A 27944-nucleotide genomic window follows, 5' to 3' on the forward strand; every position below is an offset into this window, starting at 1 on the left:
GGCAACAGGGCAGCAAGACTGCAGGTTTTGTAATGACATAGGGATGACATCATTGTCACTATTGTTTCAACATGAAAACGATTTTTTTTTTTTTTTTTTAAATGGACAGGATACAGGATATTGAGAAAAACTAGTGGGATGGTCAGCCTCTTTTGTCAGTTGCATTTGTTTTTTTTGTTGCTTTTTTTTAAACACATATTGATTGTTAAACATCCAGATTTTAAAATATGCAAACATTTCACCCTGATGTTACTGCTTAAATTCAACACATCAATATTTTAATCTTTAATTTAGTGACACAAAAAGGTTTGCGTAAAGCCATTGTGGAGTTAAAGAAAGTGGACCATCCCAGTAACTGAAATTAAAACAGCACATGTTAATAAAATAAGTCCACTCCATGAGCAATATGGGAATCTCCTTGTTGAATGTAGGACATACTGTACTTCACTAGCTTATCCTGTGCTGCTGCAACCTGATAAAAATGCACTATAGCTCATGTGAAAGGCATAGTTAGCTCAATTCAAGGACCCCACATAAATCATACACACCATAATGTTAAAGACTAAGAAGTTCATGTTGTTTGTTGCTATAGTTTTTTTTTGCATAACTACATTCTGAAAGCTGTCCAGCTTCTCTAAGACCAATCGTGTGGGACCCACTGGACACAAGAGAGAAAACAAATCTTTTTAAGTGGAGATCCATTCAAACTTAGGGCATAAGCATATATCTTTACTAACATGACCCTATAAATAAACCCAGAGACAGTTTGTCTAGAGAAGAAAAATAATGCACCACAACCTATGACTAAAAGCAAAACAATGTCAAAAATATGACATTCCTTACACCCCCTCAGTCTAGCATGAATTCATGTTTATATCCAGAGAGGGTTCAAATAAACTAGACACCTTCTAGCAGAAGGGATACCATTTGGGCTCCACTAGTTCTTTGGAAGTTGTATTTTTTTTTTTTTTCCTTTCTTTTTTTACAATATTCAATACGAATAGTCCTCCAAACATATGCTCCGTGTCTTTACATGAGTTAGTGAAAACCTTAATCTTCATTCTTTATCTTAGAAAAACCAAAGTATTTAAAAGTAGGCCGCAACACGGAACCCAGCAGATGTAAAACCACCTCAACAGTAACATTAGTCTGTAAATTCAGACCTCGACAAGAGGCCGCTTCCAAAGTATCAGGGAGCACAATATTCCAAACACAGTATATGACTTACAGATGAAAAGACAAAATCCTAACATTCAGCCATACAAAACAATCCAACACACATCAACTTCTCTACTATACACGCTGTGGGTTAGAGAGAAGAGGAAGTCTGTGTGCAGACAGATCATTTTTAGTCCTTTTTTCTTGTTGATTTTAAATCATTTTTGCAAAGCCGAAGCAGTTATTATTTCATGGATGGTCCTCTAGCTTCAACCACAATCCCTGTGACGAGGTCTTCAGTTAAGTCCTGTTGGGCCACCACATGGGCCGGAGTCTGACTGGCTCAGACTGGAGAGGGCTAGGACGTAAGGCGAAGATTTCAATGTAATTGTGATTTTTTTTTTTTTTTTTTTCTTTCCCAGCCTAATCCAGAGGCAGGCGTGCTCGGGGATTATTCCTCTTGGTGCAACAGAGAGGTTCAACCAATATACAGGGAGGGAGAGGCAACATCGCTGGAGAAGTTTGTAAAATTGTACGTGTCCATGTAAACCCCGGCCCTCAAAAAAAGGTATGTCAGAAGCCCAAGCTGTCGCAGCACAACACCACTTTGGGTTGAAGGATTCAGGTAAGGAAGATGGTAGCAGAAATATCTGAGGAGGAGCTGAAGAACACCTCTGTCAGACACAAAACTAGGCTGATTCTCTCCGGCACCATTTTGGCCAGAGGTAGAGTCCATAGAAGGGATTAGAATGATCATGAAAATGGCTGTTATTGATATTAAGAGGGGTAATAGTTGTGATGTCAGTAGGATGTAAAATTGCATTATTTCCATGTGTTTGCTGCTTGGGAGATAGAGCGGGAGGGAATCATGTCCAGCAGGTACTCTCGCTGACGCTCGACAGCAGAGGTGGTCTTATGGGCAGACAAGCTGGGGTTCACATAGGCCATAGTCACACCTGTCAGAAGACAGACACATCAGTGGTCAACATACTACAGACAAACCCACACCGGACTAAATAGAAGAAGAAGCATTGGCAGTAAGCAAGATGAGCCTGAATTATCTGCTGAGGTTTTCAAGGAAACAAAAAAAATAAAAATGAATAAATACAATGACAACCACACAGGCATTTTAAAATGAAAAGGCCTAGCCTGGGAAGATGGGAAGAAAGAAAGTGACTGACTTAGTCCACAAGAGCTCAAAGAGGGAGCAGAACGCGAGAACGGGTGAGAAGCGTTCTCGGCCTAACCTCGTGACACGTTTTATCTACCTGTGTTGCCACCGCTCTGCTTCCTCCAGGCAGACACGTTGCCCTGGTTACTGCTGCCGGCGCTGACCTTTGCCCCATGCTGCAGCGGGCGTGCTGCAGCATGCTTACCTGCCCTGTTGCCCAGCGCCGCTGCCGCCATCGCGCTCTGCAGCTGAGAGGAGGAAGTGAATGAGTGGGTCACGCCACGAGAGCTCATTGACTGGATGCTGTGTGACAGATGGCCCTGTACAGAGAGTGAATGATGGCGTTAGTAAAGCTTTTAATTACCATGCAGTTGTTTTGGCTGCTGATTGAGGGAAAAATGCATTCAAACTTTAAAAAAAAAAAAAAAAACAGTGTTGGTCCATCATCAACACAATCAAAGGCCATCCTAACCTGCTTAATGGAGTGGTGTGCAGACACAGGTCTGTGCTGCATGGCAGCCCTGACATGCTTGTACTGTTGGGACACCAGCACCTCACTCTTGGACATTGAAGGAGAGGAGGTGGTTTTAGAGACGGAGGAAGAGGAAGTCGCCTGCTGGAGGATGCGCTGCTCAATCTCCTGCTCCTGTTGGAGTGCCTTAACAAAGGCTGCCTTCAGCCGGCTGGTGTGCTCAGCCTTCAGGGCCTTCTTCTGATTGGACGACATGCATTGGTCACAGAGGATGGTCCCAACCTTCTCCTTTCTCCAGCGGGAGGTGAAGTCTGTCTTACACTGGGCACAGGTGTATGGCTCTTTGGGAATGGAGCTGGCAATGGCGGCAGCTGGGCCCAGATTACCTATGTGGGAAACCAGAGAACTTCTTTACAGCCGATGTAAACATGTATATCCTACTATTCAATCCACCACTGCACTACATCCCCAAACTAGCTCACAACGTGGAAAGATCTACCCACCTCTGCCGTGCATCTCCAGAAGTTTTTGCACCACCTCCTCCAGCCCCAACAAGTAGATGAACTCATTATTGGCTGCTGATGGCAGGAAGTTGAACTCAGGGGCCGGCGGTTTAGGTGGAGGGATCTCCAGCAGCGTCTTCTCCAATTGCTTGCGCAGTGCCAGCTTGGCAGCCGCCTGCCGGCTGGCTGGAGAGTCGTTGATGCTAGAGTTGGGTGACACTGAAGAGCCTTTTAGGCTGGTAGGAGAGGCCTGGACACAAACACAACAGAAACCACTTGAGCGACGACACATGAGGAAGTCACTATTATGGCTGACCATATAGCAGATATAGCATTCTGCAGATGAGTGTGCAATGTTTGCTTGCATATCATATCCTCACCTGAGGGATGTTGACCATGACGTTACTGTTGGCCACATTAGCCACCCGAATGAGTCCCTGCTGAATGATCCTCTGGCCCTGGACCTGGACATTGGGCACAGAAGCCCTGGGAGCCAGCAAGAGTGGAGGGGGGCCTGAACCACTGTGCTGATGCTGATGCTGGCGTAGACTGGCTATCTGCTGGGGAGTCACTGCGATAGGCTGATGGCAGCACCCACACACACACACACACACACACACACACAGAAGCAGTCGTCGTGGCCGCATGAAGAGAGCGAGCAAAGGAGAAGAGAAAGTGAGAAATTAACAAAGAGCTCTTCAAATCTAAACCACAGATGGAGTGCACTCTAAATGTGGGCCAGTGTGATGACTATCATCATCTGAACGGTTTCATGATCCCTCACACTAACCTGGGCCCCTCTGACCAGGGGGGGCATGACAATCTGAGAGTTGTGTTTGGACGGCATGTGTTGCCCACCCCGCACCAAAGGAGGAGGGATCACAGTGCCTGAGCTTCGACCTGTCACCTGTAAACACAACAATCCAAATCTACAGTAAATAACATATAACACATTTTTTAACACTGTGCTACAAACGCATTCCTTTTGATTTTGTGTGGTTTTGATGTGTGAGCCTCCGAATGAACAACTCAGGTGCCATGCACTTGTGTTGCTACGTATTCCACTTCGTACAATGTAGAGTTGAATCATACATCAATCCAGGCTCTACAATAGCTGCGACAGGAGGCTCTTAGCTAAATATACTAAGTACCTGGAGGGGTCCTTTGCTTGATGTGATGCTACCTCTCACCAGAGGAGGAGGAGTGGCTACAGAGCCAGTCGCCTACAAAATGAACAGAGTACAGGATTAGTCCATAAAGTTGTATGTACAGTACTTGATCATAAATAAAGACTTTTAAACATTTTTGCTAATTCATTCTTTCAAGAAGTGGGAAAACAGAACTATCTTGTTTTTTTTTTTTTATAGCACTTGTGTGTTCATAAAACCCGAAAAAGAGAACATCATTGTCATTTTCTGGGGTTTTACCTTCTGCACAGTGCTCTCCTTCTGAATCTGGCTCTGTCGTAGTTTCTTAAGCAGCACCAGCTTGGCCTCTTGGAGTCTCAGTTCCTCCTTCAGCTGTTTGATGATGCGCTCCCTCTCCTCAGGAGAACTCTTCTTTAAACACCAATTCAGATCAAAAAAGGTAACTTAGCAGACATACATGTACAATTTGAAGCTGTATCAGTAGTGGCTTATCAGAAGAATGTTTGGTCTTTTCAACAGCTAGAATGAACACTTTGAAGCCAGTGGAAACTACAAACTATAGGGGTAGGGGGAAAAACAAATTGAAAAATCATACTTAGTTATTTTTGCAACAATTTTTAAAATGGATTTATTTCCTTAATATCTATATATATATTTTTTTTTTACCAATGATTCACCAAAATATTTTCCGCAGACTACATCATATATACGTTACCAGAAAAACAGACTAGAAGCAGAAAAATACATGTTATGTACTTCTTTACAAATTAAATAAATGTCAGACTAACCGATTGACATGTGACATGCATTTTTTTGAGAAAACAATTACTTTTTAGAAATGTCTCATGAAATATTGTCTCTAGAAGTGTATTATTCAACTTTTGTTTTTGTCAAAGAAGGAAAAGAAAATTGCAATTCTCAATACTATGGAATCACAATACTTCGCACATCGCACCCATGGATCGTGAAAGAAATCAAATCGGGACAAAAGCATGCCGTCCCAGCCCTACCGTGTGCATAGTTTGAATGTTGTTTTCCTACCATTAGTTTATCTGTGTCAGTCTTCGTAAAGCAGTGACCATTCATGAGAGGGCTGGCTGGCTCATTGTCGGACAACACAATCACATCATCTGGCGATGGCGGCTGCCGCTCATTCTTAATGTCACTGAGGGGAAGGAAAGAGAACTATTTGTCATTCAATCAAGATTCAACGCTGTATTTCATTTCAGTCCATAATACTGCAGTTACTATAAACCGCCACCAACGTGTAGTTTGGTCTTAAATCCAGTAGATGGCAGTATATAATTATGATTTCATTATCCCCTTTTGTAGTGCAAATGTGTACTGGGACATACAAGAAGACAAGAACCAAGAGATCAATAATGGTGTAATGGCGGCTGGGCAAGATTGCTACAACCCCATTATCTGCAGCGAAAGGTAACAGTGAAGAGACCTCATGCTCTCTTCGTTCCAACAGACACAGCAAAGTCAGTCACAAAAAACATGCAGACAAAGGGCTAATTAACTACATTTTTGTTTGTTTTACAGCAGGAAAGGGCTTAAAGCCTTTGATAACATTTTTAATGGCTTTTCCTGAGGACTAGGGAGAACAAAGGCGACTAGTGGTGAGCTACATATCAATCTGGAAAGGGGTGGAGATTAGAAGTAAAAGGGTGGTTGTAATTTTACGAATGGGCCATGGCGGATAAATCTGCTTCCACCATCCCAGTGGGATCTTGTTAGGTCCAGTGGGTCGGGGCATAAGAAGATAGAAGTCTGAGTGGTAACGAGAACCGGTGGAGGATGAGGTATAGGTAGCGAGTGGGATATCTGACAGTATGGGAGAGGTATAGGTTTGGGTCATGATGTGAAGTTATGCATGCAAACATGCAAGTTTAAAATTGTTCAGACGCCGTTGAGCGAGAGGCTTCGGGGCGTTAAGCTTAGGCCCAGTTTACCACCCAGACAGGGCCTCACCCCGCCCCTGCCTCCGTGGGGAGGCCTGTGGCCTAGCCAAATCGGCACAGCCTGGGCCTCAGCTCTACCCTCCCTCCCAGCTGCCGACACTAGAGTCACAAACTGAGCAGAGCGGAGGTCCGCTGGAGACACTGGAGAGGGTGACAGTGAGGGGGAGGGGAATACATGGCCAGGAGCCAACCTATTGTGTACACGCTCTCACTCACCTCACTCCATTCACTACTTCACAAACCCCTCCCCCATCCTGACTTGCTTGTTCATCCTTTATACTCTAACTCACTGACTCAGTTCTTCACACTTTCTCTCCTTTTGCACGCTCCTCTCTTCAGACACGTTTCCCCTGCTATCCTCTCCGTCCTCACAACAGCTGTCTAACACTCCCCAAAACAGAGATTGCACGCTCAGTATAACAAGGTCACTACATGACAATAACCATGTTTGTTTATATATGATGAATGAGGATTTCAGCAGACTAAAAACCACAACACACAAGCACAACAACCATGTGCTGTCATAATGCTACTTGGCCCACTTGCTTAGAACACAACAAACCTTGTAAAATCACTGAAATAATGATTTCCTCGCCTAAATTTTACCCCTAAAAAAATGGCTGCAGTTTCCACCTGCTTGGCCCTCTGGATGACCCTGGTTTCATTGTGAAGCTAACCCTCTTCGTTGTTGTTTCTAGTGGCATTGTGACACTAGGACTTACTGACACAGAGCTACAGAGGTTAGACCACAGAATTCATTTCCGCCCAAAGAAAATATCTGAAAAATTAATAAAAACATATGAAAATTTATTACATGGGCTAAAAACAAAAATAGTCCCTCGTTGTCTCAACTAAAAAGAAAAATCCAGAGAATTGCTTAAAAAGGGATTTTATATAATTTTTTTCCAAAATTTCCCTGTGCTTTGTCTTTTTTTCTTTTTCAAAAAAAGCCAAAAAAAAGTGCTAAAACAAAATTTGAAATACAAAAAACATACATCATCCACATTCATAAAAAAATATATAATAAATTTTGGGAAAATAATCAAAATTTGATGAAAGGGTGAAATGCCAAAAAAAGGAAATTTTTTTGGTTTTTAAAATGGGTGGAACCCTCTCGGGGGAAATTTTTTTGGGCCCTGTTTGATATCATCAACTGGCTCCTATTGGCAACAAAAATGCCATTTTTTATGCCTCTGTCCTGGGGTGGGAATGCTTCAGTTTTTTCCCCACTGGGCCCCCTGGGGACGTGAGTTTTATTGGTTACTTGGGGTTTTTTGGGAATACTTGCTTTTGGTGAGAAAAAAATTTTCTTTGGAAACTGGACAAGCCCCAATTCCGGGGTGTGCCGGGGGAGAAGTAGCGCGAACCACGGAAAAATTTACCCCATAAAAACCGAAAAAATGATGCATGTTTCTGATTTGAAGAAAAAAATTCCCAAAAAACAGTTGGGGGGACCAGAAAAATTATGGATTCAAGGTTTGGGATTTCTAAAGCTTGGAGTGTTTCAAGGAATCCAGTTTTGGGGCATCTTTCCCCGGTGGTTATGACCGAGAAACAGTAGGAAAAAACCCTCTTTGACTGAATATGTCTTTTGTTTTATTTCGAATGATTAAACCGTTGTGAGTCCCTTATCTGTGTGTGGGCCGAGGAATCATGAATTTTAAGTTTTAAAATGGGTATTTAGCGTGTTAGACGGTTTTGCTTGCAATTTATGACGGAAGTCACATTCCAAAAAAACGGGAAGGGGGAGATAGAATAAAGGGTGGTTGTAATTTTTACAATGGGCCATGGCGGATAATCTGCTTCCACCATCCCAGTGGGATCTTGTTGGGTCCAGTGGGTCGGGGCATAAGAAGATAGAAGTCTGAGTGGTAACGAGAACCGGTGGAGGATGAGGTATGGTAGCGAGTGGGTATCTGACAGTATGGGAGAGGTATAGGTTTGGGTCATGATGTGAAGTTATGCATGCAAACATGCAAGTTTAAAATTGTTCAGACGCCGTTGAGCGAGAGGCTTCGGGGCGTTAAGCTTAGGCCCAGTTTACCACCCAGACAGGGCCTCACCCGCCCCTGCTCCGTGGGGAGGCCTGTGGCCTAGCCAAATCGGCACAGCCTGGGCCTCAGCTCTACCCTCCCTCCCAGCTGCCGACACTAGAGTCACAAACTGAGCAGAGCGGAGGTCCGCTGGAGACACTGGAGAGGGTGACAGTGAGGGGGAGGGGAATACATGGCCAGGAGCCAACCTATTGTGTACACGCTCCCTCACTCACTCACTCATTCACTACTTCACAAACCCCTCCCCCATCCTGACTTGCTTGTTCATCCTTTATACTCTAACTCACTGACTCAGTTCTTCACACTTTCTCTTCCTTTTGCACGCTCCTCTCTTCAGACACGTTTCTCTGCTATCCTCTCCGTCCTCACAACAGCTGTCTAACAGCTCCCCAAAACAGAGATTGCACGCTCAGTATAACAAGGTCAACTACATGACAATAACCATGTTGTTTATATATGATGAGATGAGGATTTCAGCAGACTAAGAAACCACAACACAAAGCACAACAACCATGTGCTGTCATAATGCTACTTGGCCCACTTGCTTAGTACACAAACAAACCTTGTTAATACCGTATATTCCTACTTCCTGGAAAGTAGGGTCCTTTACATGAGTCATTCACATACAGCTCTGTTGACATTCCTTACATGCAATATTATAACCAATGTCAGACACAAGTAGCATCAGAGAGCAATGAAAATCATCAGCAGCATCTTTCACAAACACCTAATCACGACGTGGTGCCTTCGCTGACAAAACGACATGGACTAGCTTGTGAGGGTTGCTACTACTCTATTGAGAACAGCTTACACAAGCATCACAACACACAGCAGCTTGGTTATGTAAGGTCCAGTACTTCTGCATGCCTCGGCCTCCCCACAATGACCCCACTATAGGATTGCTGAATCAGTCATTATTAAGTGCAGAGGGATTCTCAGTGAGTAAAATGCAATGTGGAGCTGCAGAGATTAATCAATTAAATGATTAATTGTCACCTATAAAAAAAAAAAAAAAAGTTCAAATTCTGATTCCAGCTTCTTAAAATGAGAATATTTTCTGGTTTCTTCACTCCTTTATGACAGTAGCCTGACTATCTTTGAGTTGTGGACAAAACGAGACATCTTGGCTTTTGGGAAACACTGATCAACAGGTTTCATTTTCTGACATGTTATAGACCAAACAACTAATCGATTAATCGTGAAAATAATCGGCAGATTAATCAAAGAAAATAATTGTTAGTTGCAGCCCTTATGCAATGCAACACTAAGTGTCATTTGAAGCTACATAGCATTCTCTTTATGTAAATAAATAGCTGGGCTATACATAAATAGGCCTGGAAACGATCCGTTCAAATATTGACATATTGTTACGCAATCTACTTAAGGAAATGCTTCTTCTCTGTGACACTCTTTTTATACCTGAACCCATTCAAGAAATGTTTAGTTCAGTCACTGTATTATTTTTGTATGTATGCAACTTGGCTTAAATTACAATTTATTGATAGTTTTTCAAAAGTTGGCCTACACAGACTAAGCCTTCTGCAAACAATTAGGTGATCGTCTCGGATTGAGTGAGCACTCAGACACATGCTGCAGCTGAGGGTTAAACCGGGGCCAAAGGTGACATCAAAAACCGGGCCAACACACTTTGAGCTGAATCTCAGTTCCACCGTAACCGCCATCACATCATTTTATGTATCCATCTCTCTACCAAACACGTCACATGACATCAGGCATTTCTCTGTGTGGTCATGTGACACACCCACCCTCCCCTCCTGGCCCCTCCTTCCTCCAACGGCTCCTTCCAATGTAGAAACCATGGCAACGGCCAGTTGGAACCAGTTTGTGACACGTAGCCTTCATTTTGTGTGAAGTGTGAGGCAGAGTTCAGGTGCTGCTGTGGGAGAAAATGGTGCCCAGGACTCAGGAGCCTTGAACTTTTCAAAATGGGGGCAGGCTGCCGACAACCACACAGCAACTTCCTGTACGGCTCCTCTCAGACCACTCACTTGTGCAAAGTTAGAGAGAAACCCGAAACTCCGATAGACACATCTCTAAGCACAGCCATGCACTGTGCATGCACGCATGATGTCCAAGGCCTACAGAACATAAATAATCATAAAGAAGCTTTCAAACAAACCTGTACGCAAAAAATGCAGACGCATATTTTTATCAGCTTGTGTGAAGTCCTGCTCGCCAGTCACATCCCCACCCTTTAACGCCTATGATGTTCCAACACCAGTTATATTAGGCACAACCAAATACACCAGCCAAATATCCTTTGATCAGATGTTAACTAGTTGGTAAGGACCTTATGAAGCATTTTGTCTGGCTGGAAATACAAAGGGTTTATTGTGGACAAAGTTGGCTGACTATGCAGTACTGAGGCCCAGTGTACAGGAAGAGATGTAACTGTTTAAGGTGAAGTGAATAATGACTTTGACAGGATCATGTAAACTAAACAATTATGTTAAGTTCCTTATGACCAAAACCTCTCAGTCCCTGTGCAATAACCCTTTGAAGCACTGCTAATATTACTTTAACAAAAACAGACAAACAAAAGACAGACTCAATCTTTTTCCTTGTCTCACCTTTTGGATGTGCTCATATCAACAGGCTCGTCTCCAGTCTGCACCTCCACCTTGATGGTGGCCTTCACTTCCCCAGATTTTAGGATGCTGGCTGCTACCTTTACAGCCTGCTCACTCTTGAGCTTGACGCCCTCGGCTCCAGATCCCACCAGGGCCAGGGGAGCCCCAGCGGCATCACTTTTCTCCAGCTTAACCCGTTTATTGTCCATGTCCTCCAGGGGCTCCGCAGGAGCTGCATGGTCCTTCTCCAGAGCCCGCTTTTGGCTGCGCGTTTGACGCACTGCCTCCTCTGACATGGCTGCTCTCACCCTGGAGAGAGAGAAGCCGGAAATGGTCAAAAAATACATAGTGTTCACACATTTACAATACAGAAGAAGAAGAAGAAAAACAGTTACAAAAAGCCAAATAGTTCAACTTGTACCTATGCATGGATTCAAATTGGACAGCAGGGTACAGGTTTAGACGTAGATAGATACTAGATATAGTAGACATTTTACTTAGATGAGCAAAAAGTGCTGGTTTCATCAGGGCAACTCTCAAACTGAGTATCAAAACGTGTGGTATACTAGCCGCAGCCGAGCGGTCATGCATTTGGCTACTCCCGAGCTCGTTCAGGCTTCCTTTTTCCGCTTTGTTGTGCAACAGAGAAGCGTACAACCTCTGAACGCACACTCCAAATCTTGGCGCGGCAGCGAGATCTACGTCACTTTGACGTTGCATTGGTGCCAGCAAGCTCGGATGCGTCGACTGTAAAACTGCCTTTGGTTTTCTTTGCTTTACGCTACTGTGCAGGTTCCTACCAGTTTTTAGAGTCATATCCACTTGCTGAACTCATTCGCCTTTTGCCAATAACATATGATACCATACCCATCACATATTAATACTTGATTGTTCTGCTTTTGCAAAATTTGGGAAGGAAGTAAAAGAGATACAGTTTTGACATCCCCAATAATTGAGTTCATTTAAAAACAATAAAAAATAGGCAACCATCTTCCATGGTCAGTAGTAGTTTTTAAATGGCAGTAGAGGATATCCAGTAATCTGAAATGTTCAAGTCCGGACTACAAGATTACCACCTACTGTGTCTGGATTAAACAATGTGGAGCATCCATTGCAGAGAATACAGAAAGTTAAAATTCAATTTAAAATTAAAACTAGATGACAGATTTCCAGGTGTAAGTTCCACAGTGATAACTGAGTTGAGGGGGCTTCATTTGTGTCAGAAGCCACAGAGTGACTGAGGAAGATGACATTTAATAGGTTTAAATGGCATACTGAAAACAAAACTCTCTCAATTAAGTCCTATTATGTAAATATCAGCATCTTCTCACTTCAAGAACTTTTAATTACCCTTTATTCCACCTTCTGCAATTACATTAAGTCAAGGGACTAAGACTGCAACCAAACCAGCACTGGTGTAATTCTATTATATGGAGGTAGAAGCAGTGCCACCAGTACAAAATGAAAATAAAGATGTGTCCAAAATATGTTAGTTTTATGCAGAGGACTGAATGTGTCAAGCCAGGCAGGTAATCGCATACAGGAAGACCATAGTGCAACCGGATTCTACAAAAATAAAAACACATTTAAAAAAAAAAAACACCTAGGCTTATGGTGATTTTGGCTGTCTTGACTTTTCACAACGAGACATGCAATCAGGCAAACGGAGAGACACACACAATTCCCAGTTGTTTTCAATCTCTATCAGGAAAGAGAGCCGAGAGGAGAAAGATCGCAAGGTGACCGGCACAGAGAAATACGTGTCCGGTATGGACGGCCAGGCACGCCAACAGGCACGTACTGTATCTATGCTTCGGACCATCCGCAACGCTTACGCGCCCGGTGTGTTTTCACTGTAAAACCTGACACACTGACCAGACGGCTGACCATCGGCAGAAAAGGCAGTCGGACTGATCAGTCTCCCCAAGTTAGTAAAAAAAAGTGTCTGGGAACACACCAAAGCCACGAGACGTAATAAATCTCCATAACAGCAGGCGGCCAAAAAGGAAAACTGGCAGCTGATTGGACTAACAAGTCAGGTGGGTCTGAACTTCTCTTCATTTCAGATTGACAAAGGTCAGTTTAAAAAATAAAAAATAAAAAATCCGATTTTAATAGAGTCCGGCGGTGCCTGCTTTCCGACTGAGTATGTCAGGTCGCCCACAACAAAGGCCAACGGCCCCTCAGGACAGACAACAGCACGCAACACACCGAACAGACTCGAGTCGCCGACCTCGACAGACTGTCCGGCGGCCGATTATCGGGTTGGTGTGTCACGGCCCTAAGGTGTGTAGGCGTTCCCTATCTTGCTGCCAGTCCCCCAGATGCTGTCCCAAATTTCATTCAGTACAGTAACAGCAGAGGGTAGAGCGACCCACTTACATTTCTGGGAAAACCTATTACACAGCAGAAAAATAGCACCACACTGGACAACATTCACATAAAGCAAACCAATGTAGGCCATGCACTTATTATGGAACAGGCACTAGCAGGTTCTCTTGAATAAACGTTTTATAATAATTGTTCTAAAAATATGATACTTATAAACATTTTGCAAAAGCATGAGTGCATGTCTGTCACTAAAAAGTCTGATATGATCTCCAAATTGACGGTTTGGGTTGAAACCAAGTGCAATATACACAAAACCATGTTGTATATCTGGTATAAGCTGACGCAAGGTCTTCCTGGTCCAACGTGACATCATCATAGCTCCACATGACTCTATCCAAAGATTCCACGAGACATAAAGAGATTCCCTGAAAACCGGTTCAGACTGGTTTTCGATTGAGAGGAGGTGCAGGTTTAACCCCTGGAGAGACAGAGTGGCAAAAGGGAGGGAGAGAGGCCACAGGGAGAAAATAACGTCTTCTTCGGACATTTCAAAACATGGGGCGGATGCATTACTGACATGACTAACTTATGTGGCAGTTAAGAGTCAACAGCTGCCGACAGGCACACAATTAGACTCACCTTTAATATTTGAAACTTAAAGTTAAACATTTTTTGTCCTGCCATCTTTTAAGGCTTCAAATTTAAAAAAGCTAAGCAAAGGTCATATTAAGGATCTAAAGTATACAAAAACTCCCAGTATGAGCCTGTCGACTGCTAAGCGAAGCATTGAGAGAACTGCAAAGTAAGGTGGGAAAATGAAACAGCTTTTCAGCCATTTCAACAAGATCTCAGTCTGCAGTTTGTTTCAACACTTAACATCTGTGAATACAGCCAAGTTTAATGCTTTACTGGCGATAAGACTAGCAGTAACTACACCAACCAATACCTCGAAACTAAACGGTGCAACGTCTGTGCAACGGCACAGCTAAAAGACTCAAGTCGGTATTAAGCATATGAGTGCATGGAGCCTAAAATGCACCCAGCTCTAGTTCACAATAAGGACAGATGTGCCCTGCTGTACCATCACTGGACACAAAGGCTGTCTATCTGCCAGAGATGACAGCTTGTGTGTGGGTGGGTATGTGTGCATAGCCATATACCACACAGAGTGCTTCAGAAACCACACTTTCTGTACTATTGTACGAATAGTGTCTGCACATTGCTTTGGCTTCAACGGTGTGGGGGTGAAACGTTACAGGTACAAAATGACTGTAACCCTTAGGGAAGCTGCAAGACGATCGGTTCTGCATGTTACTTGGACGACTGTGGTTGCTTGTTTCGGGTCTAGAGAAACATGGCTACCTTTGTCCCAGAAGAGATGGATAGCATCATGAGCTAGATGCACTGCTGCTAAGCAACCAGAGTGGAAACCAACTGAAATTGTTGTCCATGCACATGTTGCGCTAATGACTTATGTACCATTAAAAACTGAGGGATATGTACTAGTTCTCATCGTTACATCACACTCCTTCTCACTAAGCCTTCAGTGAAAGACAATCACTCCCTGGAGCTTGTTTTCTGTTCTGCCCCTTGGTTTCCCTATGAGCCCTGAAGGCCTGTTGTGTGATAGGTCATTCACAGCCTCCAGCTTATAGAACCCATACCACTAAGAGCTATCAAACACGTGAAGAAGACAAAGAAACTGTAGGTGATTCATCTAGACAAAGTCTAGCCATCAAAAACAAGAGTCTATTTATGCTATTCACAGTGACACCTAAGAGGATTGGAGGACAGAAAAAACAGGGCATCAGTACTTCAAGCTGCCAGAAGTTGAGAGTGTTGCACTGAGACACTGCTCAGAGTATTTGTGATGACAGGAGACGACAAAGGGAAAAACAGGTAGGGCTGTGCAATTAATCTAATTTTTTGGTTTTATTGTGATTACAATTTAGGCTCTTAACGATCACAAAAATAGAGACACAGACACACGATTTTGAAGGTTTTCCTACTTATAAAGCATGTAGAGGTCTGTTATTTTTATCATAGGTACACTTCAACTGCGAGAGACGGAATCTAAAACAAAAATCCAGAAAATTACATTTTATGATTTTTAAATAATTAATTTGCATTTTATTGCATGACATAAGTATCTGATCACCTACCAACCAGTAAGAATTTGGGCTCTCACAGACCTGTTAGTTTTTCTTTAAGAAGCCCTTCTGTTCTCCACTCGTTACCTGTATTAACTGCATCTGTTTGAACTCGTTACCTGTATAAAAGACACCTTTCCACAGACTCAAACTTCTCCACAATGGCCAAAACCAGAGAGCTGTGTAAGAACATCTGGGATAAAATTGTAGACCTGCACAAGGCTGGGATGGGCTATAGGACAATAGGCAAGCAGCACAATTATTAGAAAATGGAAGAAGTTCAAGATGACAGTCAATCTCTCTCGGTCTGGGGCTCCATACAAGGTCTCACCTCATGGGGCATCAATGATCATGAGGAAGGTGAGGGATCAGCCCAAAACTACACGGCAGGACCTGGCCAATGACCTGAAGAGAGCTGGGACCACAGTCTCAAAGAAAACCATTAGTAACACACTAAGCCGCCATGGATTAAAATCCTGCAGCGCATGGTCCCCCTGCTCAAGCCTGTGCATGTCCAGGCCTGTCTGAAGTTTGCCAATGACCATCTGGAGGATCCAGAGGAGGAAAGGGAGAAGGTCATGTGGTCTGATGAGACAAAAATACAGCTTTTATGTCTAAACTCCACTCGCCATGTTTGGTGCAAGAAGAAGGATAAGTACAACCCCAAGAACACCATCCCAACCGTGATGCATGGAGGTGGAAACATCATTCTTTGGTGATGCTTTTCTGCAAAGGGGACAGGACGACTGCACCGTATTGATGGGAGGTGGATGGAGCCGTGTACCATGAGATCTTGGCCAACAACCTCCTTCCCTCAATGAGAGCATTGTCTTCCAGTATGACGACCCGAAACACACAGCCAGGGCAACTGAGGAGTGGCTTCGTAAGAAGCATCTCAAGGTTCTGGAATAGCCTAGCCAATCTCCAGACCTTAATATAGAAAAATATAGACCAATAGAAAATCTTTGGCGGGAGCTGAAAGTCCATATTGCCCAACAAAAGCCCCTAAACTTGAAGGATCTGGAGAAGGTCTAGATGGAGGAGTGGGCCAAAATCCCTGCTGCAGTGTGTGCAAACCTGGTCAAGAACTACAGGAAACATATGCTCTCTGGAATTGCAAACAGGTTTCTTTACCAAATATTAAGTTCTGCTTTTCTGATGTATCAAATACTTATGTCATGCAATAAAATGCTAATTATTTAAAATCATTCAATGTGATTTTCTGGATTTGTTTTTGATTCCGTCTCTCACAGTTGACGTGTACCTATGATAAAAATGACAGATCTCTACATGCTTTCTAAGTAGAAAAAACAGCAAAATGAGCAGTGTGTCAAATTCTTGTTCTTCCTACTGTATATATGCATACACATACTGTACATATATGTATATAGACAGTTTAAAAAAATATATCCAAGGCTATTTATTTCAGATAATTGACATTTACATGTGTTGCAGCTGTATATTTTCAAACTGGGAAAGAAACCTTGTCTTTGCAATTTATTTTCATCGCAATCTGTTTAAATTAAGTTTGGAGGATTTGATGCTAGGGAGTGTGGAAAGCTGGTTTAGCCAAGGCCAAAGTGGAAGAAGGCCAAATTACAGGAGTTGGCCATCTGAGGGGCATGCGACAGCAAGGGGGGACCTTAGACTTTGAGCCATGAAGCGTTAGGTCTCAGTTCAGGGAAGGACTTTTAAACAGCAGCACTTTATTTTAAAAATAGTTTTATTTACAGTATTTTGTGCTTTAAATAAAATAAAATAAAGCACTATACCTTATTCTTGTTTAAAATAATTTACATAATATATATGAATGTATATAGAGCGTAATAAAAAAGGGCACTTTGAAATTGTTTACATTTTAAATAAAATTTTAACCTAAATTCACCTAAATGAAAAAGTTAGACGCACCAGTGCAACCAAGGCAAAAAGTTAGTCTGGAGCCCAGTCTGGTTTTTAAATTTTTTATTTTTGTATTCCTCCTGAAATTGACTTGAAATGTCAATTTCTTTTAATGCTGGATTTATTTGATACATCTGATTTCATATGTTGCTGAAATTTACTGTAAGATTAAATGGAGAAGAGCTTGGATGTTAAACAAGAGCGTACTCATTATTCGACCTACTACTGTTAAAAACAAAAGCTAATACAGGCTACTCAATTTGCACTTGTTCGGTTTACTTGAAGTTTTTAATCTCTGTATTCCTCCTGAAAGGGACTTTATTTTGTTGTTGGAACGATAGCCTACATCTGGCACCAGGTTGCACTACAAATTTCACCTGAACAGTGAAGTGTTAAACAATTTTAATAAATAGAGATTAATGAAAAATTAATCAGATAAATTGAAAAATGTATCCTTAGTCAACTAATCGAAAAAATAATGGCTAGATTGATCGTTTAAAGAAGAATCGTTTGGGACAGCCCTACGGCCCACGGAAAAAGAACTAAGGTTAACCATTCACACTATACAGTAACATGAGCTATATAAATAAACTGGATACATGGTTAAACGAGATTTGCTCTTACCAGTGTATCGCCATGTGTATTTTGTCCATAGCAACAGGTCCCAAACGTCCCAGTTAGAAAGTCGATGCCCTAAACATAATTTTTACAATTATTCCCCGAACGAACCAAGCAGACCTGCCTTGTTGCATGATCCGTATTTTCCCCAGAGGTCCCGGTTAATGTTCACTCAAAGACAGCGGAAAGTAATGGACATCCGACGGAACTTCCAGCGGCACCACAACTATCGCGTACATGAACCGTCGTCGATACAGAAGCATGAAATCGGAAGAAAATCATGCACCTTCAAAGCTGAACTGATCAGATGTCACTATATTCATCTGCATAACGTTGGTGACACATTAAACATTCTCTACATTATAGTTTATCGCATGCCGACGTGACAATCAAACCTCATAGAGACACATCACTTTGCCATACAAATGCTTTACCTACAACGGCAATGAAAATGGCGAGAGGATGAGAAAGAGAGTGGGAGAAGGCAGCCAGTGATTAGTGATCTGTGCTTGTTCCTCTCAGGAGACCATGGAGGAGGAGTAGATGCGTGTCCCTCTCGTTTCCCTCAGAATAATAAGGCCTAAGGGCAGAGCCGCTCTTAGATCAAAACAAAGGATGAGGCAGTTACGGGTTGCACGTGAGAGAAGACATTTCTACTGCCCATTCAAATCAATCTAAAAATAAAAAAGCACAATATGAAAAGGTTTGCACCAAGCGGTTTGATTTCACACACAATAACTGCCTCAAAGCATGCCTGCACAAATCTATACATTTAATAAATTAGTTAGCTGTATATGCTAACATAGGTCTTCTTGTCCATAAAATAAGGTGTGAGAAGAAAATCTTCCATCCCCATGTCTAGTGCGGCAGGATAAGAAACACTTGCCTGAAAGCAAATGGAAATGATTTGACCTAGACTGACACTACATGCTTTATTCTCAGTCGCTCTCCTATTGTGTCCAGTAGTTCATAGAGAGCAGATCAATGGCAAAGGCTCATCCCCTTAGGTAGCTTGCTAGCCTCTCATCTCCAGCACTGTAATGATTTCCCTACTGGGGCAGGACCCAACCAGCCAACACATTAACAGCCATTTAAAAAAAAAATACTGAGGCTTTTCAACTGTGTCCTTAGGGTTCAATGAGAGGGAAAACAAGTATAGTGTCCAATAAAAGCAATACAAGTATTGATTATTATTGCCCAATAAAAGACAGCGGAGCGACAACTCTGTCTTGTGTGGCTACCCTGACCCTTGTAATATTGAATGAATTGCTCAAACTGCCAATTTTCTCACTAGCAGATAAAGCGATGATGATCTTAAATTCAGAGTGATTATTTACAACTTATCGCCATAAAGGTTACTCCTACTGCTTTATTTATGTCTTATCCTATAAATAATGTGTTTTGTCAATAACAAAGGCTATCAAAGAGTAAAGCTCATTTCCTTTGGGATATCCTATAAATAGAAATTGTATAACTATATATATATTATATATATATATATATACCTATGCTAATTTGTGCTCACCAAGCTAGGAGTGGGGGCAGGGACCCAGCTGAGGTGGTGCCATGGTTGGGGGAGGGTGAAGGGTGCAGAGCACATGTGGTTAGCTGGGCCATAATCTAACTGTACCCAAGTGAAAAATACTCTTCCTTGTCTTATCCCTCTTTCTCTCTCTCTCTCTCTCTCTCACTTGCTCACTCCTTCGTCCTTCCCTCAACCCCTCCCTGCCTCACACACTCCCCTCCTCAGTTCTGTTGTTGGCTCGGCCAGCCCAGAGAGTGTGTGTGTGTGTGTGTGTGTGTCTCCCTACTGGTTGTGTCCCGAACGCCAAGGGTTAAGCCCCTGCCATTTTAACGCCACTGACAGATCAGACCATTAGGGTGTTACCTAACAAAATGGAAGCCTTTAACCCTGAATCTGCCAGGCTGTGTGTGTGTGTGTGTGTGTGTGTGTGTGTGTGTGTGTGTGTGTGTGTGTGTGTGTGTGTGTGTGTGTGTGTGTGTGTGCGTGTGCAAGTGAGAGCCAGAGCCCGAGCCACACAGAGTGCATGTTAAGTGTGCGCATGTCTCCACCTGGATTCTCCCTCAGCAACGTGACAACAGCAGTAAGTCCAGGAAGTGCAAACCAGGCTTTTTGTACGTGAGCACACAAGAATGCATGACGTCATTGCATTAAAACATATATGGCTAGGGTTGTTTCACAACAGAGACACACTGATGTACGTGTTAACATACCCTTAAAACAGACAACCAACAAACAAGTAAAAAGCCTACATCATTCCCACATCTCTTCAGGATGTTGGGCGAGCACGTATAGACATATATATGTAAAGTAGTAGTAGTAGTCTGTAGTATTTGGAGTAATTGATTCACACCAACACATCATGAGTTACTGACCATCAAATGACATTAGGGATGTCTACTTTATGACGTTTCAAAAAGCACCTTAACATCTCAAGTCAACCTTCTCTAGTAGTTTTCTCCAGCCTCAAATCACTGGATACATTTTCAACCCCAAATGTTTACTAGCCATAATAAAAAAGGAATAGCTAAATGTTTTCAAAAACCCTAGACAGGGATAATCTCCAATTTCAGTCAAATTGCATCCAAATGGTTACTCTATAATCCTGTAAAACCAGAAGTCCTTACCCACATTCAGACTGGAGGGTCAGGACACATGCAGACTGCTATCAGATTACATTTCTCAGAAATGGATGGCAGCAGGAAGTGACCAGAGTGGTGGTGGTGGGGGGGTTGGTGCTTAAAAAGGGTGCAAAGAAATAGAGTGTACCAGACAAGACAACTAGGAGCTGAGCACGTCATCTGTGCACTTTGTTGAACACAACTGGGTAAAGTAGGTCAGCTGCCACATATTTTTGAGTTAAGTTGGCAATCATAACTTTCAGGAGATCTTCTTCTTCTTCTGTAGGGTTAATCTAGGTTAGACCGCAGAGAATGAAACATCCTGTATTCAAGAGACATTTTAGATATAATTCCTATTTCAGTGTTAACGGGGGAAAAATGGCGAGGCAGGGAGAGCCTGTATGAGGCAGAGGCAATAATACAGTACACTGACAATAATAAGACTTTGTTTACATTTCTGAATGTGCATTTGTTAAGCACCAATCAACTAAAATGTGAAGTAAAAAAACAGCCGATTGTAGTTTCTGTGTTTATTAGTATATCAGTTATCTATCTAATGAAGCAATATATCTGTATGCATTTATGAAGGTAACCGGCACGTCACACACAGACGCCACATGTAGAACACTTTAGTTTCTTTATGTTCTTCACTTTCCTGGAGCATGAGCGGATAGCTGAAAGGAACTCCGCAACTGTGGGTAAAAAAAGGCGCTAGGCTAAGAGGAAACTCAATAAAACCCCATTTGCCAACACTAAATATCAAACAAAAGCCAGACATCATATAGTAATAAGTTGCAATGAGCTGTGGCCTACAGTCACCACGTATAAAGAGAGGCAGAACATAACGGGATTATTCCTTCAGAGAGCTGCGCAATGTGAGACAATCTCAGAGTTGAACCGGGCTGACATGGCAGTTTTCATCAGACTCACCCTGGGTCAGGTAGAATTAGATAATTCTGGTGGTTGATGAGCGCAAATATGTGTCCGATTAGTCCACATTTTCATTGTAAAAACAATACAGAGTTTGGTACCCGACCCTAGTCACCAGTGGGCCCAAACTTCTAAAGTCAGTGCACTCAACCCTTGTTTTGATGACTTTTAGGCCAGGCATGACAGTGCAGTGATAATGTAACACACAATCCACAGAGGAGAGCCATGTGGCAGGGAATCAGACAGGGCTGTGTGTCCCCTCTTGGACGCATGCCTTGATGGTGCGTGCATCCAAGGGGCCGGTCTGCCCGTTTGCTACACTGAGAGAGTTTTTGGGAGTTGCCATGTCAGCACTCAGCATGTGTGCTGACATGTCTTTCAATGGCGGACATATTTTTGTTAAAAGCATGGAGTGTTTTTTTCACGTTTATATTTTATAAATCTGAGTCAGCGCACAGTGGAAGCAGTTGCTACAGATAGACTGAGAAAAAAAACAACTTTAGAAATGTGTATTACATAATTTGTAAATGAGCAATTAGTCTTGTTTGCATCAGATCAGCCATTTCAGACAACACTGGTCATGTGGTTTGTCACTTGTGAGCAAAAACACGAGTGGAAAATAAAGTTAAAGATATATCCTAGTTGTAGAAATGACCGGTCAGACAGGGCACATAGGAAGCTGTTCAACCGGCGTCCAAGACTGGGGATAGCCCCTGTGAATGCATATTAGAAGTAGATGCTCTCTCCTTCAATACTCCAAGCTTTCATGCTTTTTTTAAAGGTTTTAAAAGGTCCCATGACATGGTGCTCTTTGGATGCTTTTATTTAGACCTTAGTGGTTTCCCAATAATATATCTGAAGTCTCTTTCCCAAAATTTACCCATCACCATTTCTAGCCTCTGGGGGACCATAGGCAACGCATAATAATGTTAAACAACCTCATTAAGTGACATTGTCATGCCATGGGACCTTTAAATACATCAGGTAGGGATGGGAATACGTTTTGAACCAGGTACTTGTGCTGGGGGGGGGGGGAGAGGAGAAGAGTGCTTACAACAGCTGTCAAAAAAACCCTGTGGCAGCTGGCCTGGTGTTATTTGTGCCTGCCTGGTGAGTTTTGTTTTTGTCTGATGCATTTTGTACTTATCATACACTTATACATCATAAAATAACCACTGAAATGAGAACGGACAAATTCTCTCTGTCTCTCCCTTTCGTTTCTATCTACTTGTCTTGTCTAGTCTTCTCAAACACTGCATGTTCTCCTTTACCTTTTCATCCTGCACTACCTCAGAATAGAGAGTAGTGGGAAGTCAGCTTAGAACTTGAGAAGGTCTGGCTCTGTTGAGGTCTTTAAATCCAAACTTCAAAAACTTTCCGTTAGTTTCTTCTTCCTTTCATTACATCAGGCAATGTTCCGTTCATCATTCTCCTTCCGGCGGGTCGGTCTCAGTATTAATCTATTAGGCTAGCATTTATAGTTAATGTTTGTCCTGCCGACAAGAATACTGTAAACTTCCTGAAAGCCACTGCATCTCTTTAACCCTTTGTTTGTTGTCCCACAAGTGTCCATGCTGTATGCCTACCTCTCTCTCACTATTTCCTGTCCTGTGTCTCTCTTTTCACTCAGGCTTCTCTGTGCTGAGCCATCGGCCGTCCTGGAACCTCTCTCTCCCCCCTGGCTGTCGTCACCTCTTTCCAGATGTTACGGATTTTCATCGTCCAGGGGATTCAGCCTCGCCTCTTGTCTCACTCTCTCCTGTGTGCATGTTGTCTTTGTCTCTCTCGCTCTCTCTCCCTCCCTCTATGGGCTTGTGTCCTTTCTCCTATTTGTGTGAATGGTGTGCCTGAGCTTTGACTCTTGTGCGTTTGTAGAATTAGTCTTTTCTCTTTCCAGGCCTCTATGGTGGAGATGACGTGTGGCTCAGGTCCTAGATGTGTGGCAGCCACCTATCATTTTACTATGTTAGTTAGGGGTGTACATTTGAGAAAATGTTATGATTTGATTCCCATTTTTAGGCTCATGATTCAATATCGATTTGATTCAAAAATGATCCTTGATTAAAAAAAAAAAAAAAACAATATACAATATTCATGTGAATTTGTTTGTTTTAACATTTTGTTATGATGTGTTACTATCTTGGGGATCAATAAAGTATCTATCATGTGATTGCAGTAGACATAAAAAAAAGTTTTTTTAAATAAGTAAAGATTTTTTTTAATATAAATTAGAATTTTTTGAATTTTATGAATCGAACTTGAATTGGTAGAGCTTGAATTGCCATTTGAATCAATTTTTTTGCACACCCCTAATGTTGATCTTCTGTACATACGCAACATCAATTGCCTGTCTTGACTACATGACCTGAACCAAAGTCAGTCCAAGCATCCAATCACTTTCAAACCTTTAGGAAAATTCAGTAATTTAAAATGACTGAAAATAAAATAAAATAAATTTAAAATGACATATAGCATAAAGAAGTCAGTGCCGCGAGCAGTATCTATTGGCGTTTTTCCACTACATGGTACCTCCGCGACTAACTTTTACTCGCATTGACTCTACTCGGCTTTTTTGGTTTTCCATTACGAAAGAATGTCTCAGGTACTTTTAGTATCACATCGAGGTTCCAAGCAAGCTGAGGCGATACTAAAAGGTGAAAACCTGCAGACTACTGATTGGTCACTAATTGCTGCGTCATCATTGGGGGGTCCTGAACAAACCCGCCGTGTTTAAATAGTTTAGCCAGCGGTGTTTTTTAGCTGCCTCCAGCTTCTTTTGAAACTAATTTGTCTGTTGACTGTGGCAACTGTCACATGCAAAGAATTAAAAACAACACACCTTCGACGTTCTGTGTGTGTGTCGCGTTAGGTCACGGCAGTTTCCTACTATGACGACCAGCCACACGCATGAAGCGGTGCTAATCTGCAATGGAAAAAGGAGGATGGGGCACCGCGGTCGAGTCCAGCCGAGTCAAGCAGGTACCATTAACGGAAAAAAGCCATAACACAACTGTCAAAAAATGAAAGGAAAGCTACACTGACAACTACCCCCTACAGAACAAGGGGTCAGTTTTCACTTGCAACAGCATTCTCACTTTTGCATGTTATGAGATTCATAACAACTCATCACTGTCTGAATGAAGCGTCACCTTTTCCTGATGACATCACTATGTAAAGTAGTAAAACAAGGGTCTGTCATAGCTCATCCACATTGACACCATCTACCTGGTCCATTTTTGGAGAGACTTCGTGGTTTCCCAACATTTCCAGCAGGCCTGCGGTGAAGAGTTGAGACACACTGAACTGTTTCCCTGTCTGAACGCAGCCTGTTATTCCAAACTGTGTCCTACACAGTCACTATTATGACAACACCTCAGCCAGACGCCAATGAATAGAAACAAAAAGAGCTATGCCATACTACCCTGCAGAGAGTTATCACCAGTATTAAGTCTAAATATTGTGGGTTATCATTAGCATAGGACAGATGCATTATAAAAACGTTTCCGTCCTGATGCAGCAGAATAAGAGTGGATCCCAAGTTATGCCTGTCTGGTCACATTCCTTTCAGGGAGGTTTTTCAAGAGGCACCCCTCCTTAGGCTAATCCGAGACTCATCACAAAATGCAAAGCGACATGTGTCCCCCATCACTAGCCAAGGGTGCTAACTCTAAAAAAGAAGGGGCACTTGCTCAGCAGAGGTAGGGATATGTCACACTCCTGTTCATCTTAAACGCACTTTAAGAACGGGTGAATATAAAACTCAAAAGTCTTGTTTTACCACTCAAACAACAAGATCCATGGATCATAGCTGGCTTGCTGTAATGCTGTAGTGGTGGAATCACCTGCAAAACCATCAAACGCTGAGGCATAACAGTGTCATAACAAAACTTAATAATTCAGATAAATACATATTTATCTATCAACTGAAAAATACAGGGATGTCTTCAAATGCTCAACTTTAACGGGAAAACGGTATAGTAGTTATAAAGCATGCCCTTAGACTTGGGCGCAGGACACCTCATTAGCTACATACATTAAGTGGTGATGAAATTGATCTCAGTTTTTTCTTCTTCTTTTTTAAAAAAAACTAATATTTTGGTGCAAACACAATGTAGCCAGGCGTTTAAATGTCGGCAGTGTGGCGTGGGTGATAGCTACTAACGTTATGTTACATCGTCGTGGACAGACAGACAGACACACACCCTGACGGAGGCACCAGCGTCCACCATTACGCCTCCATAAAAAGGCTTTTCACGGTTGAGCTAATCTGACAAAGTTCTGAGATCAATGGTTTATGAAGCCATAATCATACCCATCCACGGTTAAGAGCAGTCGGCTTAGCATTACCCGGAGACAATACTGGTTATGAGATGTTCATAAACTTTAGTGGCGCAACTTTGCTGAAAAGAATAGCAACCTTTTTTTCAACTAACCTATCAACAACAACAAGCTATCTCATGCTAACGTTAACTTGGCTTGCCAACAACAACCTGTCCATCTGTCCGGCTACAAACCCAGTGGCTAACTAACGCGAGCTAACATCCTATTGTGGTTGTGAACGGTTACAGAGATTATAGCAAAATCACCCAACACTGGAGCATATACTTCTTTAAATAAGAGTCTATGTTTTATGATATTTGGCGTCGATGTCAGCACGCGTCCAAATAGCGATACACGACAGACAATGAAATCGACCCCATCTCAGTGAGTTGCTGCTAGTGTTAAAAGGCTAGCTAGCGAGCTAAGTTAGCATGCTAACTCCCTGGACACTTGCCTTCCCAGACAGACAGACAGTCGCTAAATTTATTCACAAATAATCAAGTGTTAATTGCACACAGAATATAATTGTTTTGTCTTAGTTTTGTAGGGTCATTATGGATAAGATACAAACAATAACATGATGTATATGTTACTATTGGTCCATCCCAATACAAGTTTGCCGGGGAAGTTTGTTTAAACATTTCTCGACTTTTTGAAGCGGTTTGTTCTTGGCAGTCCGTGTTCGGTAGGTGTGTGTGTGTGTGTGTGTGTGTGTGTGTGTGTGTGTGTGTGTGTGTGTGTGAGTGTAGCTGGACGACGCACACACTGCTACCTTGCACGTTAGCTAAAATCAAGCTATGCTAGCTAGCTTAACTTACGTTAGCTTTGCTAACACCGATATAGAAACTTCCCTTCGTCGTCATAATTTAATTGAAAATGAAAGTAATGGATTAGTTGATATGATAATGGAATACATTAACTTACGAAGTCTAGGAGGAGCTTGACCGAGTTCCCCCGCGATTTTCCGATGTTTGATGTTAGTATTTAGCTGGCTTCAGTATAAAAATCCCGGGGATCCCCTCTCTTCTGTCCGCTGCCACTCCGGTTGCCAGATAATGTAATGAGCCACCACAGGCGGCGTCATGCTGCGTTCATACACACCTCGGAAATGTTAATTTTCCAACTGCTGAGAACGAGACACTGCTGCAATTAAAACATGAATATGGTTTGTAACTGGGACAAGCAACGAATTGGAACCTAAACTTACATTAATCAAATTTTAAGATTATGTAAATAAACAAACACCACGATGTAATTATATGCTAACCTTTTATTATTCTCATTGCATTTGATTGGATTTCATTACATGCTTGTGTGACAATGATGTGGATGCTTGTGACAGAAACTTCCCCAGTTCCTCGGTTTATGTGGCTTAAGGCCTTGTCTAAAAACATGAAATAATGAATTAAAATATTAAAAAAACAACCCCTCTTTCTTCTTAAGAATAGGTATTTGCTTCTCCCACTTACACTTATTGCAGTCTTTGCTATTGTAAGACACTACAACTTACGCTATAGAAAAAAGCCAACATGAAAAAATCATCCATCAATTTGACCCCTTCATTTAGATGTTTTAATTTACAGTCAGTGTGTGTGTGTGTGTGTGTGTGTGTGTGTGTGTGTGTGTGTGTGTGTGTGTGTGTGTGTGTGTGTGTGTGTGTGTGGTGCTAGTTGGTTTAGTTGGAAGAAAAATAGGTCAAAAGTCTGACATAAGAGTGGCAACTGCAATGATAGTAGAGGGGAAGGTAAAATACAAAAGCAGAGGAGGTATGGGAGTTCCTTGTGACAGGTCGAGTATGTGCGTAGGACGGGGTGTTACGTGTATGGCTCAACAGCAAAGCTGAAATTATTCCATAATATAAACATATAGCACTACAACTCTGAGTGTACACCTGTCAGGGGGTTTCAGTGACAACATAACAGGAATCATACTTAACTGAGTCCATTAACCTAGTCTACACGGTTTGACTTATCACATTTGTTTATGCTG

At 42.3% G+C, this 27944-nt stretch overlaps 1 protein-coding gene and 1 long non-coding RNA gene across 4 annotated transcripts; one reads left to right on the top strand and one right to left on the bottom strand.

The window, feature by feature from the left end:
- Positions 1-88: 88 nt before the first annotated feature.
- Positions 89-27089, bottom strand: gatad2ab (GATA zinc finger domain containing 2Ab). Of its 3 annotated transcripts, XM_032525426.1 has the most exons (12): positions 26880-27022; positions 18497-18642; positions 11065-11373; positions 5494-5617; positions 4732-4863; positions 4456-4527; positions 4095-4211; positions 3685-3885; positions 3305-3554; positions 2802-3187; positions 2427-2649; positions 1876-2114 (listed from the first exon to the last, which is right to left on the bottom strand). In XM_032525426.1, exons 3-12 carry the CDS (start codon positions 11358-11360, stop codon positions 1981-1983), a joined length of 1935 nt encoding a protein of 644 aa, XP_032381317.1. In that variant the 5' UTR covers positions 11361-11373; positions 18497-18642; positions 26880-27022; the 3' UTR covers positions 1876-1980. The 3 variants fall into 3 exon arrangements, with proteins under 3 accessions (XP_032381316.1, XP_032381317.1, XP_032381318.1); XM_032525425.1 differs by lacking the exon at positions 18497-18642 and having other exon boundaries at positions 89-2114; positions 26880-27089; XM_032525427.1 differs by lacking the exon at positions 18497-18642 and having other exon boundaries at positions 4732-4860; positions 26880-27089.
- On the top strand, positions 13239-25837 carry LOC116695294 (uncharacterized). Its single transcript, XR_004333415.1, has 3 exons — positions 13239-13350; positions 20272-20281; positions 25826-25837. It is a non-coding gene; the product is annotated as an uncharacterized LOC116695294 (long non-coding RNA).
- Positions 27090-27944: the final 855 nt, after the last annotated feature.

Source organism: Etheostoma spectabile, chromosome 9 (assembly GCF_008692095.1).
Source record: "Etheostoma spectabile isolate EspeVRDwgs_2016 chromosome 9, UIUC_Espe_1.0, whole genome shotgun sequence".
Classification (NCBI taxonomy): domain Eukaryota; kingdom Metazoa; phylum Chordata; class Actinopteri; order Perciformes; family Percidae; genus Etheostoma; species Etheostoma spectabile.

Bases quoted from the DNA above. Each gene is read 5' to 3' on its own strand.
- gatad2ab (XM_032525425.1), bottom strand. From the start codon at position 11,360: ATGTCAGAGGAGGCAGTGCGTCAAACGCGCAGCCAAAAGCGGGCTCTG. The intron at 4,528-4,731 runs GTAAAACCCCAG...TTCATTTTGTAG, and splicing joins AGGAGAGCACTGTGCAGAAG to GCGACTGGCTCTGTAGCCAC. The intron at 4,212-4,455 runs GTACTTAGTATA...TTGTGTTTACAG, and splicing joins CAAGCAAAGGACCCCTCCAG to GTGACAGGTCGAAGCTCAGG.